At 36.3% G+C, this 15,200-nt stretch overlaps 3 protein-coding genes across 4 annotated transcripts; 1 reads left to right on the top strand and 2 right to left on the bottom strand.

Moving 5' to 3' along the window:
• Window positions 1–766: 766 nt before the first annotated feature.
• LOC104770645 (putative glucuronoxylan glucuronosyltransferase F8H) lies at window positions 767–3,219 on the bottom strand. Of its 2 annotated transcripts, XM_087506084.1 has the most exons (5): window positions 2,832–3,219; window positions 2,401–2,727; window positions 1,954–2,318; window positions 1,633–1,883; window positions 767–1,532 (listed from the first exon to the last, which is right to left on the bottom strand). In XM_087506084.1, exons 2-5 carry the CDS (start codon window positions 2,723–2,725, stop codon window positions 1,064–1,066), a joined length of 1,410 nt encoding a protein of 469 aa, XP_087362210.1. In that variant the 5' UTR covers window positions 2,726–2,727; window positions 2,832–3,219; the 3' UTR covers window positions 767–1,063. The 2 variants fall into 2 exon arrangements, with proteins under 2 accessions (XP_087362210.1, XP_010493404.2); XM_010495102.3 differs by having other exon boundaries at window positions 2,401–3,219.
• Window positions 3,220–7,264: 4,045 nt separating this feature from the next.
• On the top strand, window positions 7,265–9,139 carry LOC147918778 (uncharacterized). The gene is made up of 3 exons (XM_087504403.1): window positions 7,265–8,131; window positions 8,222–8,530; window positions 8,848–9,139. Exons 1-3 carry the CDS (start codon window positions 7,408–7,410, stop codon window positions 8,880–8,882), a joined length of 1,068 nt encoding a protein of 355 aa, XP_087360529.1. The 5' UTR covers window positions 7,265–7,407; the 3' UTR covers window positions 8,883–9,139.
• A 3,100-nt stretch (window positions 9,140–12,239) lies between these two features.
• On the bottom strand, window positions 12,240–13,530 carry LOC104772478 (uncharacterized). The gene is made up of 2 exons (XM_010497086.3): window positions 13,433–13,530; window positions 12,240–13,342 (listed from the first exon to the last, which is right to left on the bottom strand). Exon 2 carries the CDS (start codon window positions 13,337–13,339, stop codon window positions 12,398–12,400), a length of 942 nt encoding a protein of 313 aa, XP_010495388.2. The 5' UTR covers window positions 13,340–13,342; window positions 13,433–13,530; the 3' UTR covers window positions 12,240–12,397.
• Window positions 13,531–15,200: the final 1,670 nt, after the last annotated feature.

Raw genomic sequence — 15,200 nt, 5'->3', positions numbered from 1 at the left:
ATTCCGACGAGTCAGAGTTAAGCCATTGACAGAGAAAGCACCACCGTGTAGACACGCACGCTGCAGCGGTGGAAGACGGGAGATGCGGGATGTAGAAACGAAGAGAGAGCTCGGAGAAGTCGAGAATATGAAAAACCGGTCACCACCACCGAGAGAAATGATTTTGTTCTCTCAATTTTTCGACCAATCAGAAGACAGGAAATAAGCTAGAACTGGGCATTAGATCAGTTCTATCTGAAGATCAAAATTTTTGATCTAAGACCACTATTCCTTTTTTTATTAATAGAATTGGGTAAAAACACAGCAAGTGTTCTGCCATTAAAGATGACCTAATACTATTTGATATGTGTACTGTTTTTGTGATGTTTACAAGACATAAGATAAGAAAAGTAAGGTGGGCCTGCAATAATATGTGTAAATATAAACAAAAAATACTATATAGAATAATATTATCACATATTCACATTTATTGATATATGCATCTTCTTCTGACACACTAGCTGTCTCTTGCTCACATTGCTCTGTCTTTCATCTTTCCCTATACATAAACACCATCCTTTTTATTTATCTTTATTCATCACTTTTTTCCAATTATATACCACTATATTAAAATTCTTATCATTTCTATTAGCAATTTTCTTAACTATAGTCAATTAAAGTGTAGATCCGATCCGAGTGTTTATTTATTATATGTTGAGTTTCGATCTAAAGGAACTAAACCCAATTGTAAACAATGTGAACTGTAATGTGAATGTGATAGTCGAGATTTGATATAAAACAAATGAATTTGGATCTCGATTTATATTCAAAAAAAGAATTAATATGCCTACTCAACCAAAAGAATTACACGTCAGCAATACTTTACACTTCCACGTTCTAATCCACTCAGTGCTCGGCCAGCCAGCTCAGCAAACATCTCACGTGTCCGAGTTATAAACCCCACCTCACGTTGTGGACACCCACACGAGACATTCCCGGTTTACCGATTCCGAAACAGTCCGAAAAAACAATCCAGCCTAGCATCCAATTCCCATTCAGACAAAGAATCTTACGTGTATACATCTCATTTGCTCAATACCCTTGACCTTCTGTACGACCGATCATCGAGCTTTCTCCGCAACACCTCGAGGACACGCCACGTGGCGTCTCCGTCTTTCATCGGGACGTTGTACAATAGTGCCCGTTTGATCTCCGGCTCGTGTAGGTTTCGCTGTATGGCAGACAAATTAGTCACCGCCACGTGTTCTAAAATCTTCCGTAGATTCTTCACGTCTTTCTCCGCCACCGTGAGTGATATCTCCGGCCACTGTACAGTATCCGAGAACGGTAGCTTGATCCCGTCAGCTATCACCACGGGAACGCACCCTAACACCGCGGACTCCACTAGCCTAGGACTCCATGGTGCCCACCCTAGAGGACAGAGACAAAACACCGACCTCACGATTTCTGATCGGTATCCAACAAACCGGTGCCGGTTTAGATGAAACCGTCTTCTTCCTCCGTATTTCTTTAGAATCGCCGTCCTCACTCCCCTGTCACGCCGGTAGAAAAAAAATAACATTTCAGTAAATTAACACAAACACATAAACACAAAAAGTCAAAGTCAACGAGAAAAATAAAACGCAAACGCACTTGCTGTAAAAGCGTCCGCTTATATTCTTAGGGTTGACTTCCATCTTCCCCCGGAAGAACGCCCAAATGTCTCGCCGTCCGTTCGCCGGAGCTCTTTCTAAAGCTCTCTCAACACTCTCCGGCGGAATATAAGGCGGGATTATAACATGCTCCACTTCTTGACATGGATGCTTGTAATTAACTCCAAACGTTTGTAATATTATTGACTTCTTCATAAACTCTGGTATCCCTTCCTCAATCGCCATGTCCTCCTTCACAACAAAAATATTAAATACTAATCTCCTCTTTAGTAAAGCATAACTTCACATTTTAGGAACTTACCATAGCGTGGAAGCAAGCACCAAAGTCATGAGAAGCAACGAAGACATGATCAGAGCCTTGAGTCCGGTTCCAAAACGGGTGACGAACGGAGATGAGATCAACGGCTGAGCTGATGAGAGACCGAGCGTGGCTTAAAGAAGGGAACCCGTTTGATGTGGAGAAATTGCAAGAAACGTAGACAGGGACGAAGAAGTAATCAGCTTCTTCCGGGTTTAACGTACGGACGACGGATGAGAGAAGCGCTCGGTGAATCGCTACCTCCGCCGCGAAAAGATGAGTTGAGCAACGTTCTGATGACTTGACCCAATCTTCGTTATAACTCGCCGGTAAATCGTATACATATATCTTCATGCCGCTGAACATATCTTTAATCAGAAAAAGGAAAAAAAATCAATTTTTGATGAATGGATTTGAAACAGAGAAGAGACAAAGGATCGATTTTTATACCAATGGAGGTGGTGGTAAGGGCGGAAGATTCGATGAGAGCACGAGATGGGAGAGACGACGACGTTTTATGGTTAGACAAGAGACGTATTGTTGAGGGAGATGAGGATTGGTCTTCTCCGGCGAAGTAAGATGTGAAGAGATAGAAAGAGAGAAAAAACCAGAGGATCCATGTGTAATAGTTTCTGAAGAAGAAGAAGAAGACAAAGATGTTTCTTTTATTTCCTCCTCCTCTGTTGTTGTTATTAAGCTGCATTTTCACGATGAAACCTGTCTTCTTCTTCGTCTTGTTGTTGTTGTTGTTCGGTCTCGTTATGTCAAGCGACATTGCTTTAGAGAGATTTGGGAGAAATGTAGAGAAAGAGTCGTTGATTTGAATGGATCTTTTTTTAGTTTAATCAAAACATTTGGAACAAAATCGTTGATCTACTTACTTTCTCATCATTCTCTCGTGTGGGTTTGGTTTGAATCCAACAGAGTCATAACAAATCATTAAGAATTTAAAAAAAAACTGAATTTTTCAGAGTACAGAGAGAAAGAGAGAGAGAGAGAGAGAAGGGTCACATGGTGATGATGGCAATGGAGCAGAATAGAGCTCGGCGCAATGGTCTCTCGGGTTCATCGCTGGTCAAGTTTTCTTAGTAACCGTACCAGTTGGATGATCTGGAATGACAATAATGTCCTCGTTGGCTCCGTAATTATTACATTTGTGTGTGTTTTTGGGTAAGTTGGGGTGTTTTAGATCTCGTGAAGGACATGTGCTTTTTATTTCTTGATAATAGCTAATTGTTGTTTTTGGATTTCGCTTATCATTTTGTGGTTAATAATGACAAAGTTAGCTTAGCTCTAGCACTTTTATTTATCGTTTACCTTTTTTTCATAACTCACTTCTGATTGTACCAAAGTTAAACTTGTCATAATGAAAAATAAAACTTCACAAATTAATGATGAGTATATTGATCACCATACGTACGCAATAAGCCATAATTTATACCAAAGTTATATCATAAACTCAAAAAGACCCTTAAAGCCAAACGAACCCAAGATTTCCTAAACCTTTAAATCTGAAATTGGTTAATTAATTTTTAAAAGAATTAGCCTATGTTTTCTTAACCTTTTTTTTAGCTTTTTTCTTAATTGATCCTTTTTATCTCGGTTTGTAATTGAGCAGCCAAAACATACATCGTACTTCATCCCAAACAAGTAATAAAATAAGTTTTTTCCACCTAGTATCTTAAAACTCGAATTTGAAATTGAGAATAACATGGTAAAATGTAATGGAACCAAATCCACTATACATTTATATATTATAAATAATTAGTGTGGGGCTTGAAAAGAAACGCAAAATGTTTCTAAAAACTAAAAAAGCTTACAAGGGCACTGCCTACTCGGTGTGGGGGGAGAAGGAGTGCAGCACATTCAATTTATACACAAAAGATATTTTTAATTAATTAAAATCCACTATTCATTAGTTCTTGCCTATGTAAATTGGGAAGTGTTTGGTTGTTACTAGAATGTGTCATAGTGCCTATACATACATACATGCATGAACTTTTGCATACATATTTTGGTTGAATGGTGGGCTAAATCTTTTGTACACATTAATTGTGTTCTCCAAGTGTAATAGTACCTCCTTAGTATAATTATAATGTTGTCGTTATCAAGAATAAAATTTGACTTTAAATGATACTAATAGTATTTGACTTATTAATGTGTATAAATGTTTAAATATATGTCTACAACATTTTAAATAGTGGAAGGGAAGGAGTATATAAATGTTTAAGCGGTTTAATTTCATTAAACCATATTTTTACCTTTTCCAAGTACATCTATCAGTGGTCAATTATCGTCACACCAATTCGAGTAGACAAGTGGTTAACACTTACGACTTAGAAAAGTAGTTATGAGCACGGACGACGCCTAAGACGATAGAAGTTGGACATTTTCTATCTTTATGTTTAAGTATCACCCACTTGGTAAAGACAACGAGGACGCAACTAAAGGAAGCATAGAAGTACTGAAATACACCCAGTTCTTTTTGTTTTTTAACGCTCTCATGCATATATCAGATTTTGTTTATACGAAGTAATAATAACCCCGAGATGATACAAATGACATCCTAGGGAAAATAACAATCCCAAACTAAAATCCGGAATCGAAAATCACGTGAAAGAGTCGAATACCTATGCTAGTTCAAACGTTTATAGTGATGAGTGAACAAACAATCTCATATATCCCCAACCCCACGACTACAAAACTTTGAACGTTGTAATTGTGTAACGGCGGAAACATGCAAAATCCACCGTCACAGCAATATGGATAGGAACTGAGCTTTATGTTGGAAATCAATGTGGTTGTACCAATCACACAAAATGGTTAATTTAGTTCAGGCTTCTGTTAAAAAAATTGTGTATTTATTAGTTTATTTAAAAATGCAGCTACGGATTGGTTGCACTTTTTAATCACCTAAATAGACTATATAGTAAATGAAACATTTAATACTGTGACCAACTCAATTCACACATTTACCCATTTGGTCATAAAAAGGCTACGTGTATATTTATATACATGTAGACAGAAATGGATTTACATGCACAACATTAAAGAAAAATTGTAGGAATGGACCCATTTTAACGCTTACAGTGTTTTTGGCCAACTAACGCTCAAACTCTTTTTTTTTTTTTTTTTATGTTCACACATATATATGTATTATAGTATATTATTATTGAATATGGTTGACTTAAATTTTGTACAATTCTTAAAATATTTGGTTTTGCATAATTTATAAACTAACTGATATTTATACTAATATTTCTAAATATGTTTTTTCCAACGCATAAATATAAAAGGAAGAAGCTAAGATATATCGAATATTGTTTCTCTACAGCCCAAACTTAGATTCAACGTGACTGATTAATAAGTGTAGTTTACATGCAAAAACAACTTCATAACGATCGCGACACTAATAATCAAAGCCAAACTATGTTAATATTTCGAAAATATTTATATCATATATTATTGTTATGAAATTATACCTTTTGATCGTTTATTTCTCTTTGGATGCTATTTGGGTTGACTATATAATATATAGTCTATAGTATTTTAGTCTTTATTGTCAAATGTATTCACGAGACACTCATGATTCGGCAATGAAGAATAAATTAATAAATTTCGTTTCTCTCACTATATGTGTAAATGTATATATATGCGTGCAATAATGTAATATTTATTGTTGGAACATTACAACCGAAGCAATATGTTTGGTAAGGCCGTAAGGGTATTGCAGTCGCTTAGACTTAAATCAGAAGGAAGAAGCTTATTATCAATAAACTTATTGATATATATCAGTAGTCACTCCAACATCTTTTCTTTACTTTTTCTCTCTACCGATGTGAATTTAGCAGACGAAAAAATTGTAAAACAAAACATGAATAACCATTTAAACTTATTTAACAAAAGCAGGGAAAATTAATTTAGTTGAACAATGAATACTGGTTTATAATGGTAAATAACAGTTGGACAAAAAAAAAGAGGTTAACAACACATAACACATTATGATTTTTTTTTTTTTTTTAATAGAGTTTTCAATTACAGACGGATAAAGAGAATTATATTTTACTATCACTTTTTAACCACAATTTGTATTTTATTCTTGTTTCTACACATTCAAGACTCAAAATTTTATGATTTCATCTAAGACTCAAAATGGGCCTAAAGGTCTTTGCGACCCATTGTTAAATAGCTGGACTGTGTTTCTCACCATATCACATTCACCTATAATTTTTAGATTGATATGTGTGGTCTAAAGATCATGTTTAATTATTGATCTAGACCAAACGTTGGTACAGCTTAATTAGCTGCTAAGAAGAGTGTTACAGTGTTACCAGATCCGAATACAAATTTTGTTTTAAAATAACTTTCCGTAAGCCCAATACTCCACACAGTAAACAAATATAACAAGTTTGAGGTAGTGGTTTGTATCATGATAATTGTTCAATGATATATATAGCCTAAAAACAGAAAAGTTAGGTCCGGCTCAGATTAATTTGTGAAGCCCATTTTCTTGGATAATGGCTTTATGATCCCTTAAATGGTTTTAGTTTTTAAAATACCCTTCGAACACCACTCAAAAGACTCAAATATCTCATCTCTTCTTGAGCATTGAGCAACTAAAATAGTTTGATCTAAGCCTCTTTTCAAGTTTAATTCGAATATCCTCTGTTGTGAGGATGGTTATGTACTTTTTATAGCTGCTTAATTTTGCCATTTTCTTTTTGAGCTCCTGATTTAGAGCTGTATTGTTTTGAGATGCCTACTGGTAGTCTCCTTTTCATGTACTCTGTTTCTTTATTTCAATTTTCACATAGAAAATGACTCCCTTAAGTGTAGAACGATAAAAGAGGAAATAATCTTTAATTTACATAGTTCAAATGTCACTTGCACCCATCAACAAAACAGTTTGTGTTTACAAGTATCTTTTATTTTCATTCTATAGTTTACTATTTAAAAAATGACTGTGACAAAATTAGAATAGGAATTCTCCGTCAAATTACTTGCCAGAAAATATATTGCATTAATAATTTGTAAGTCGTTAAAAGTAAAGTAATCATTTGTAATAGAATAAATAAAATTTAAAATATCTAAATGAGAATGTAACACACAGACAAAAATAATTTATTTTCGTAAGATTTTTTTTTCTAAACTAAAAAAAATTTCAACATTATTTACTATTAAACGGTTTAATATATTCTCCCTAGATTGTTAAGGTAATAGATATGTTTAACTTCTATTTAGACATATTCTCTTTCCTATTCTTTAGCAACTTCTTCTTCTATATAAACATGTAAATCTTGACATATGATTCAATAAGAAAGACAGAGCAATTCAGAAGTTTAGCATGGTATCAAAGTCTCCCTTTGGCCTGTACAAATTGCTCTAGAAACCCTATTTTTTTCTTTTCTTCTTCTTCTCTTTCTCGTTTGAAACTTCTCTTTTCTATTTTCTTCAAATATGGGTAATACCGACAAAGAAACAGAAACAAGCAAATCTTTGAATGATCAAACCTTGATCTCTCCTTATTTTCTTCATGCCTCTTATCATACCGGCCATGTCCAAACTCCAATTCTCCTCAACGGCTCTAACTATGAACGATGGGCGAAGTTAATGACCATCTCTCTTCGCACCAAAAGAAAACTAGGGTTCATTAACGGAACTCTCCTCAGATCCACGACAGACACAAAAGAAGCAGAGCGTTGGGATATGGTCAACTCAATGATCATTGGCTGGATCTACAGTAGCATCGAGCCCCACCTTCGATCATCTATTTCTGTTGTTTCTGATGCATCAGTGATGTGGGCAGCTTTGAAAGGGCGATTTTCTACAAGCGATGACACACGAGTTCATCAACTACGTGCAGAGTTAGCTGCTTGCAGACAAGAAGGTCAAACTGTTGAAGAATATTTTGGCAAGCTCAAAGTTTATTGGGATGATTTGTCCGATTTTGAAGCAGCTTTCACTTGTTGTTGTGGTAATGATCGCTGCTCCTCCATGACCAAATACCGTAAGATTCAAGACAAGTCGTTCATTCATCAGTTTCTCATGGGTCTCGACAACAGCAGATTTGGAACAGCTAGATCCAATCTTCTCAGCCGACTTGGTGATCTAACTCTTGAGAGTGTGTACTCTCAAATTAAGCAAGAAGAGACCCATCTCAATACTACTCGACGAACAGAAGGTAAAAACAGTGTTATTGGTTTCACGGCAACAGCGACTTCAATCACCAAATCCAATACCTCAATGACATGTACTCATTGTGGTAGAACAGGACACGAAAAACAACAATGCTTTAAGCTCGTTGGTTATCCAGAATGGTGGGGGGAACAGCTGACTCTCGGACGAGGACACTCAAGTCGTGGTCGAGGTTCTGTTCGAGGACGAAATAGAGGAGGACGTGGTGGTTACTCTGCGCACCAAGTAGGCTTGTTAGGATCACACCCTGCAATTTCACACACCACTGATGTCTCAACCTCCTCCACAAGCGATTCTGGAATCCCAAATCTCACCCAAAGTCAGTGGAACTCGATTGCTAACTTCGTGACTAGTAAGAAGCAAAACAACACCGTCAAACTCTCCGGTAAGACAGAAAAACTTGTCATCTTTGGCACTAGTAGTCGCTATGATATCATTATTGATTCTGGTGCATCTCACCATATGACTGGCGACATAAACTTGTTGACACATTTATTTAAAATCGATCCCATTGCCATTGCCTTACCGGATGATGGATTTACTTGGGCCACACGTCAAGGCACATTAAATCTCAGGGGGAAATTAGTACTTCATCGAGTCTTCTATGCCCCTGATTTATCTATGACTCTTATCTCAGTCTCTCAATTGTTGGATGAAATTGCAAGTTCTGTGATATTTACGAAACGTTTTTGTGCGATACAGGGCCAAGCTTCAAGGACTTTGATTGGTGCGGGTGAGAAGAGCAATGGGGTTTATCACTTGACTGGTGCAGTTGTTCCTCAGGCTCATCGTGTTGGTCGCAGTGATGTTCGCGCCTTGTGGCACAGGCGGCTCGGTCATCCGTCGTCAAAAGTGTTATCTTTTCTTTCTAATTTAGGAGGTTTTTCATATAATGTTAGTGATTTGGAGGAGCTTTGTGATACTTGCCTGCGTGCAAAACAAACTCGTGTTTCTTTTCAAGATAGTTCTAATAAAGCGGATGATTTATTTTCCATGATTCACTGTGATGTTTGGGGTCCTTATCGTGAAAAAATCAACTACCGGAGCATCTTATTTCTTGACTATTGTTGATGATTTCTCAAGAGCGGTGTGGACACATTTACTTCCTGAAAAATCGGAGGTAGCGGATGTTCTCAAGAACTTCATTGCTTTTGTGCATCGTCAATTAAACAAACATGTCAAGATCGTTCGGTCTGGCAATGGAACAGAATTTATTTGTCTTTGCAAGTTCTTTGATTCTCAAGGAATAATTCATCAGACATCTTGTGTGGCTACTCCTCAACAAAATGGCCGTGTTGAATGCAAACATCGTCATATACTGAATGTGGCGAGATCCCCTTGTTGCTTGAAGCCAAGCTCCCTGCACGGTTTTGGGGAGAAAGTATTCTCACCGCCACTCATCTCAACAAATGCACTCCCTCAGTTCTTCTTCTCGGAAAATCACCTTTTGAGCTTTTATTTAAGAAACCTCCTACCTACGACGCCTTGCGGACATTTGGATGTCTCTGTTATGCCCACAAAGTCCGTCGCTCCAATGATAAATTTGAAGAAAGAGGTGTTAGGTGCATGTTTCTTGGCTATCCCTTCGGCAAGAAAGGATGGATTGTCTATGACTTTAAGAAAGACAAGCCGTTTGTTTCCCGTGATGTTATTTTTCATGAGAATGTCTTTCCCTTCCACTCCTTTGAATCTTCAGCGGCTGACTCTTTAACGGTTGTCTCTCCCTCTACTGTCCATCCTAGTTTCTTTGATGACATTGATTCACCGTCTTCGATAGGGGGAGACATCACTGCTCGTCCCACTCCGGCATCTTCTACTGATCCTCCGCCAACACCACCGACTGATACGTCGTCACCCACTGAACCAGATCCTCAAAGTGACGACTGATATTGTTGTTTCTCCGGAACTTGGCCGTGAAAAAAGGATTCCTCAGCCTAATGTTAGTCTCTCAGGATATCAACTAAACTCGGCTATGTCTTGTGATAAACCTCTCCTCACTCTTCCCAATCAAGATCTCTCAAGTAAGTGTACTTATCCACTAACAGCTTTTCTTGCATATCACCGGTTTTCTGCATCCCAGCAGGCTTTTCTTGGAAAAATTACGGCTTGCATGGAACCCACAAGTTTTCACGAAGCAATGCAATATCTTGAATGGCGTCAGGCTATGCAAGCTGAGATCGATTCTCTTGAAAAACAACACACATGGGATGTCACTACGTTACCTCCAAACAAACATGCTCTTGGTTGCAAATGGGTTTTCAAACTCAAATATCATTCTGACGGAACTCTGGAGCGTTACAAAGCTCGTCTTGTTATCTTTGGTAATAGACAACAAGAAGGTGAGGATTATAATGAACCTTTGCTCTCGTTGCCAAGATGACTACTGTCCGGTTTCTTCTTAAAGTCGCAGCAACCAAGCATTGGGATTTGTTTCAAATGGATGTGCATAATGCTTTCCTCCATGGCGATCTTGAAGAGGAAGTATACATGAAACCACCACCTGGTTTTTCTGCTGCGGATAAAACCAAAGTGTGTAGATTAAAGAAGTCTCTATATGGCTTGAAACAAGCTCCCCGTTGTTGGTTCTCCAAGTTATCGAAGTCTCTTCTTGCATTTGGTTTTACTCAGAACAGGAAAGATTACTCTCTGTTCACGTATACCCGCGGTACCACTCGTCTTCATGTCTTGGTGTACGTTGATGACTTGATAATTAGTAGCAATGATCCCAGTCTTACAGCTAAATTCAAGGCTTATATGAGTCAAAGTTTTCACATGAAGGATCTCGGGATTCTTAAGTATTTTCTTGGCATTGAGGTGTCTCGGGCTCAAGAAGGTATTTATCTCTCTCAAAGGAAGTATGCTTTAGATATAATTTCATAATGTGGTTTGACTGGTTCCAAGCCGTTTGATACACCGATCGAACAAAACCACACTCTTGGCAAAGATGATGGTCCACTCTTTGACAATCCGCATGATATCGCCGTTTTGTGGGTCGTCTCGTTTACTTGATCTTTATGCGACCTGAGCTAAGTTATGTGGTTCACATACTTGCACAGTTCTTGAAGACGCCCCGTCTCAAACATTGGGAAGCTGCTACTCGAGTGGTTCAATACTTGAAAGGAACACCCGGACAGGGTGTGTTCTTAAGTTCTGACCTGGATCTTTCTCTAGTCACCTATTGTGATGCTGATTACAATACTTGTCCTTTCTCCCGGCGTTCTTTAACTGGTTATGTGGTTTCTCTTGGTGGTTCTCCAGTGTCTTGGAAGACGAAGAAACAACAGGTCGTATCTCGTTCTTCGGCTGAAGCAGAATATAGGGCTATGTCAATGGCTCTCTGCGAAATTAAGTGGCTTAAGGAACTTCTTCTCACTTTTGGCGTCACACACTCTGCTCATATTGCTCTCTTATGTGATAATGAAGCGGCTCTTCACATTGCTGCTAACCCAATCTTCCATGAACGCACAAAACATATAGAAAATGATTGTCATTTTGTTCGTGATGCGGTTCAAGATGGTACAGTCTCTACTCATCATGTTTTCTCGGAGGAGCAGGTTGCAGATTTTCTTACTAAAGCACTTGGACGACAACAATTTAACTATCTACTTCGCAAGATGGGAGTTCGTGATCTTCACTCGCCATCTTGAGGGGGAGTATTAGGCGGTTTAGTATATTCTCCCTAGATTGTTAAGGCAATAGATATGTTTAACTTCTATTTAAACATATTCTCTTTCCTATTCTTTAGCAACTTCTTCTTCTATATAAACATGTAAATCTTGACATATGATTCAATAAGAAAGACAGAGCAATTCATAAGTTTAGCATTTACCCATGTTTTAGAAAACTGAAACCTTTATATATTTTAGTTTAAATTTTTCAATTTCCGTTTTCCATGTTTTCAAACATGAGACGACTAAACATGGCTACCCACTGTGAAATGGGCTAATTAGTCAACAGAATTCTATGAACACATAATGACATATATAGCACACGCAAGAAAAAGAAAAACAAAACTTGAAAGAACTTGTGATGTATCGTGGTCGACTAGTTATGTGTGACTGGAAAACAACTGGCTTGTTACATAACAAAACAAGAAGTCAAAATTTCCATACTAGAACTATCAGTGTAATACAGTGCCGTACTAAGACGAATTGTGGCTTAGGGCGGGTAAGAAAAATGTGGCTTTTATTATTAGAAATATCAAAAAAAAAAAAATTTAAAGACAACAACGGTGAAGAAAAGAAAAAAAATTCTAAGCCACAATTTTTCTATCCTTTTTTCCTAAAAAATCATTCACCAAACTCACATAATCAAGCTCTCGAACCAATTCTCTCTCTATAGATATGATAGCCAAAGAATTTAATCTTTCTTGTGACATAGTTGATCGAAGGTAAGATTTTATCAACTTCAACTTTGAAAAACTTCTTTCTGCAGTGGCAACAGATACTGGAACCGTTAACAATATCCGATAAGCGATCCAAGAATTAGGATAACAACCTTCCATTGTTTTCAGAAAATCTAACACTTCGATAGGTCTCTTGTAGTCTTTTGGTAAAACCTCTTTTAGAACTTTCAGTTCGTAAAATAAATCATTCCCATCAACATCTGAATGATTGCCATGCTTTAGAGAAGCTTCAAGATTGTTTAATGTTTTTGAATACACAAGCCAACGCCTATCTTGTTTTTCTCCGTTACTGAGCTCTCTTGTATAATATGAATGAGAAAAATGTCTACCCCCAATCTCTTCTCTAGGAAAGTGGTAGTGAATTTCCTGTCTTGGTCCAGGTCCTTTTTTAACCATAATATCTATCCATTGCTGATCAATTTTCCCCCAATTAGCTGGATCACAAATATCAGGAATTCCATGAGATTCCTTAAAATCACCTCCTGCATCTATGTTCTCATCCTCTTGTGCTTTCGTATCCACATTCTCATCTTGTTGCTCATTCAAATTCTCATCTTCTACCTCGTTCAAATTCTCACCATCTAGCTGATCAGCCACATTATCATCAGACCCACCATCAACAGAAGTATTAACATGCTCGTTTCCACCAGATTTATCACCACCAATTTTAGTTCTTTTCACAAACTTTAGCATAGAATTCTGTTGAGTCTTTATGAACTCATCCTCTTTTCTTTTCTTTATTGTTTTGTCCCATCCTGGGGTGTGTCTTCTTGTTGGTACCGGAGGCATCTTCTGAAATTTATAATAAAACATAGTTAGATGTCCAACGAAATCAGACTTGAGAAACAGAGTTGAAAACAGAAAAAAAAAAATCAAACATACCTGCGAAAGACAACGCCAACAAGAACTAAAGAACACAAAAACTCTTATGAATAATGAAAGTACAGCAAAAAAAGTTTGTGAAACGAGTAGACAGCACGGTGAATAGGTTATCAATTGACAAGTGTTCAGAATTCTTAAACCCTACAAATAGTTTTTTTTATTCTTAATTATCTTCCATTAGTATTATTATTATATTAGATTTAGAGTATAAAACAAGTGTAAAAATTTCCTTATATATTAGATTTATAAATATTGTTATGGGCTTCTAAAAAAAACCCACTTTTACATAGACATTTATCTTATGAATATAAATATACATAAAGCCTAAATAGGAAAAAAATGTGGCCTAACAAATTTTTAAATTTTAGTGGCTGAGGGCAATTGCCCTTTCCTCTTGCCTATAAGCACGGCACTGGTGTAATATCACAGAGTCGCAGACTTTAACACATACAAAACTGTACAAGAATCAATAGACATAACTATACATGCCTTAAATATAAAAAGTAAAAAAGAAAACTTAAATTATTAAATGATATAATGACATGTGTATATTTATTTTCAATTGGTTTTGAATTAAAAATAATATATAGTATGGGCGAACATTAATTTTTAATGGAAGAGATTCTAGATTCTCATTTTCTGTTGACAGACTTGACAGATTCAGCTTAAACAATCATCTATTGTGGTTTTGCATGGTAGAGGTTAAATATGCTATTTTAGGAATATTAATAGGTATTATGATGCGGTGAACGATCATCATATATGTGAGATTGCCATAAAGGTATATATGGACTATTGAATCTTTTTTTAAACTGCCACAACGGTAAATTTGAATTGCTTGTTTCTTACTTTCTCTATACCAATTGATGCATCGATTCATTAAGACTATCATGAGGAATTGAATTATTGGCCGACAAAATAAGCAATCTAGTTTCCCTTAATATGGAATTTAAGGATCTTAATAAATAGGATAAAACTAATACGCACACAAACTTGTTCCATTCATAATGATACTGAAGAATGGAAGCAAAGCATGTCCCGTGCATTTATGGATAGCTCCCATGTTTGTGGCTTCGTATAATTAGCTCTTATCCTGAATTATATTTGTTGTGAAAATTGCCAACACGATCATATTCACAAGGCATTAATAGACATTAAATATTGTGGGTCATCACATTCATAACCATATATACTAGAGAGACTCATGATTTATGAAGTAACATATTAAAGTTTCACATCAATAACTGCCAATGTGTGTTTATTTATAACTCAAAACTAATTGTCAATATACTAAGATTAGTCCATATTAACAGTTGAACACCATGAAAAGTTACCGAAAGTTACAGACTAGTTTTTATTATCTTTTTTTTTTCCGGCAGTTTTTATTATCTTAACATTTACAATTTGCACCAAAAAAAACATTTACGATTTAAAAGAAACATACATATATATATATATATATATATATATTAGTAAATATCTAAATAAATAAAATCACATTTAGTAGGTTTAGTTGATAAAAAGAGTTAATTATGAGATAAGCATTTATTTCCATGGGTATTGTCTAATTAGGACTTTTTTCCCGTATTTACAGATTTAGGTATTTATTTTGCACTAAAATGACGACATTGCCCTCTAAAAGCTGAACTCAAACGCTTCGATCTCCACCGCAGTCTTCTCTGTTCTCTCTTTCTTCTGTGATGAACAACTTCAACAAACACATACATCTCCATTTTGAATCTTCTGAATATGAAGATTAAACAAAAAA

This window comes from Camelina sativa, chromosome 20 (assembly GCF_030686135.1).
Source record: "Camelina sativa cultivar CO46 ecotype springtype chromosome 20, ASM3068613v1".
NCBI lineage: Eukaryota > Viridiplantae > Streptophyta > Magnoliopsida > Brassicales > Brassicaceae > Camelina > Camelina sativa.
Note: the sequence above shows the minus strand (reverse complement) of the source record. Positions and strands in the feature narration are given on the sequence as shown.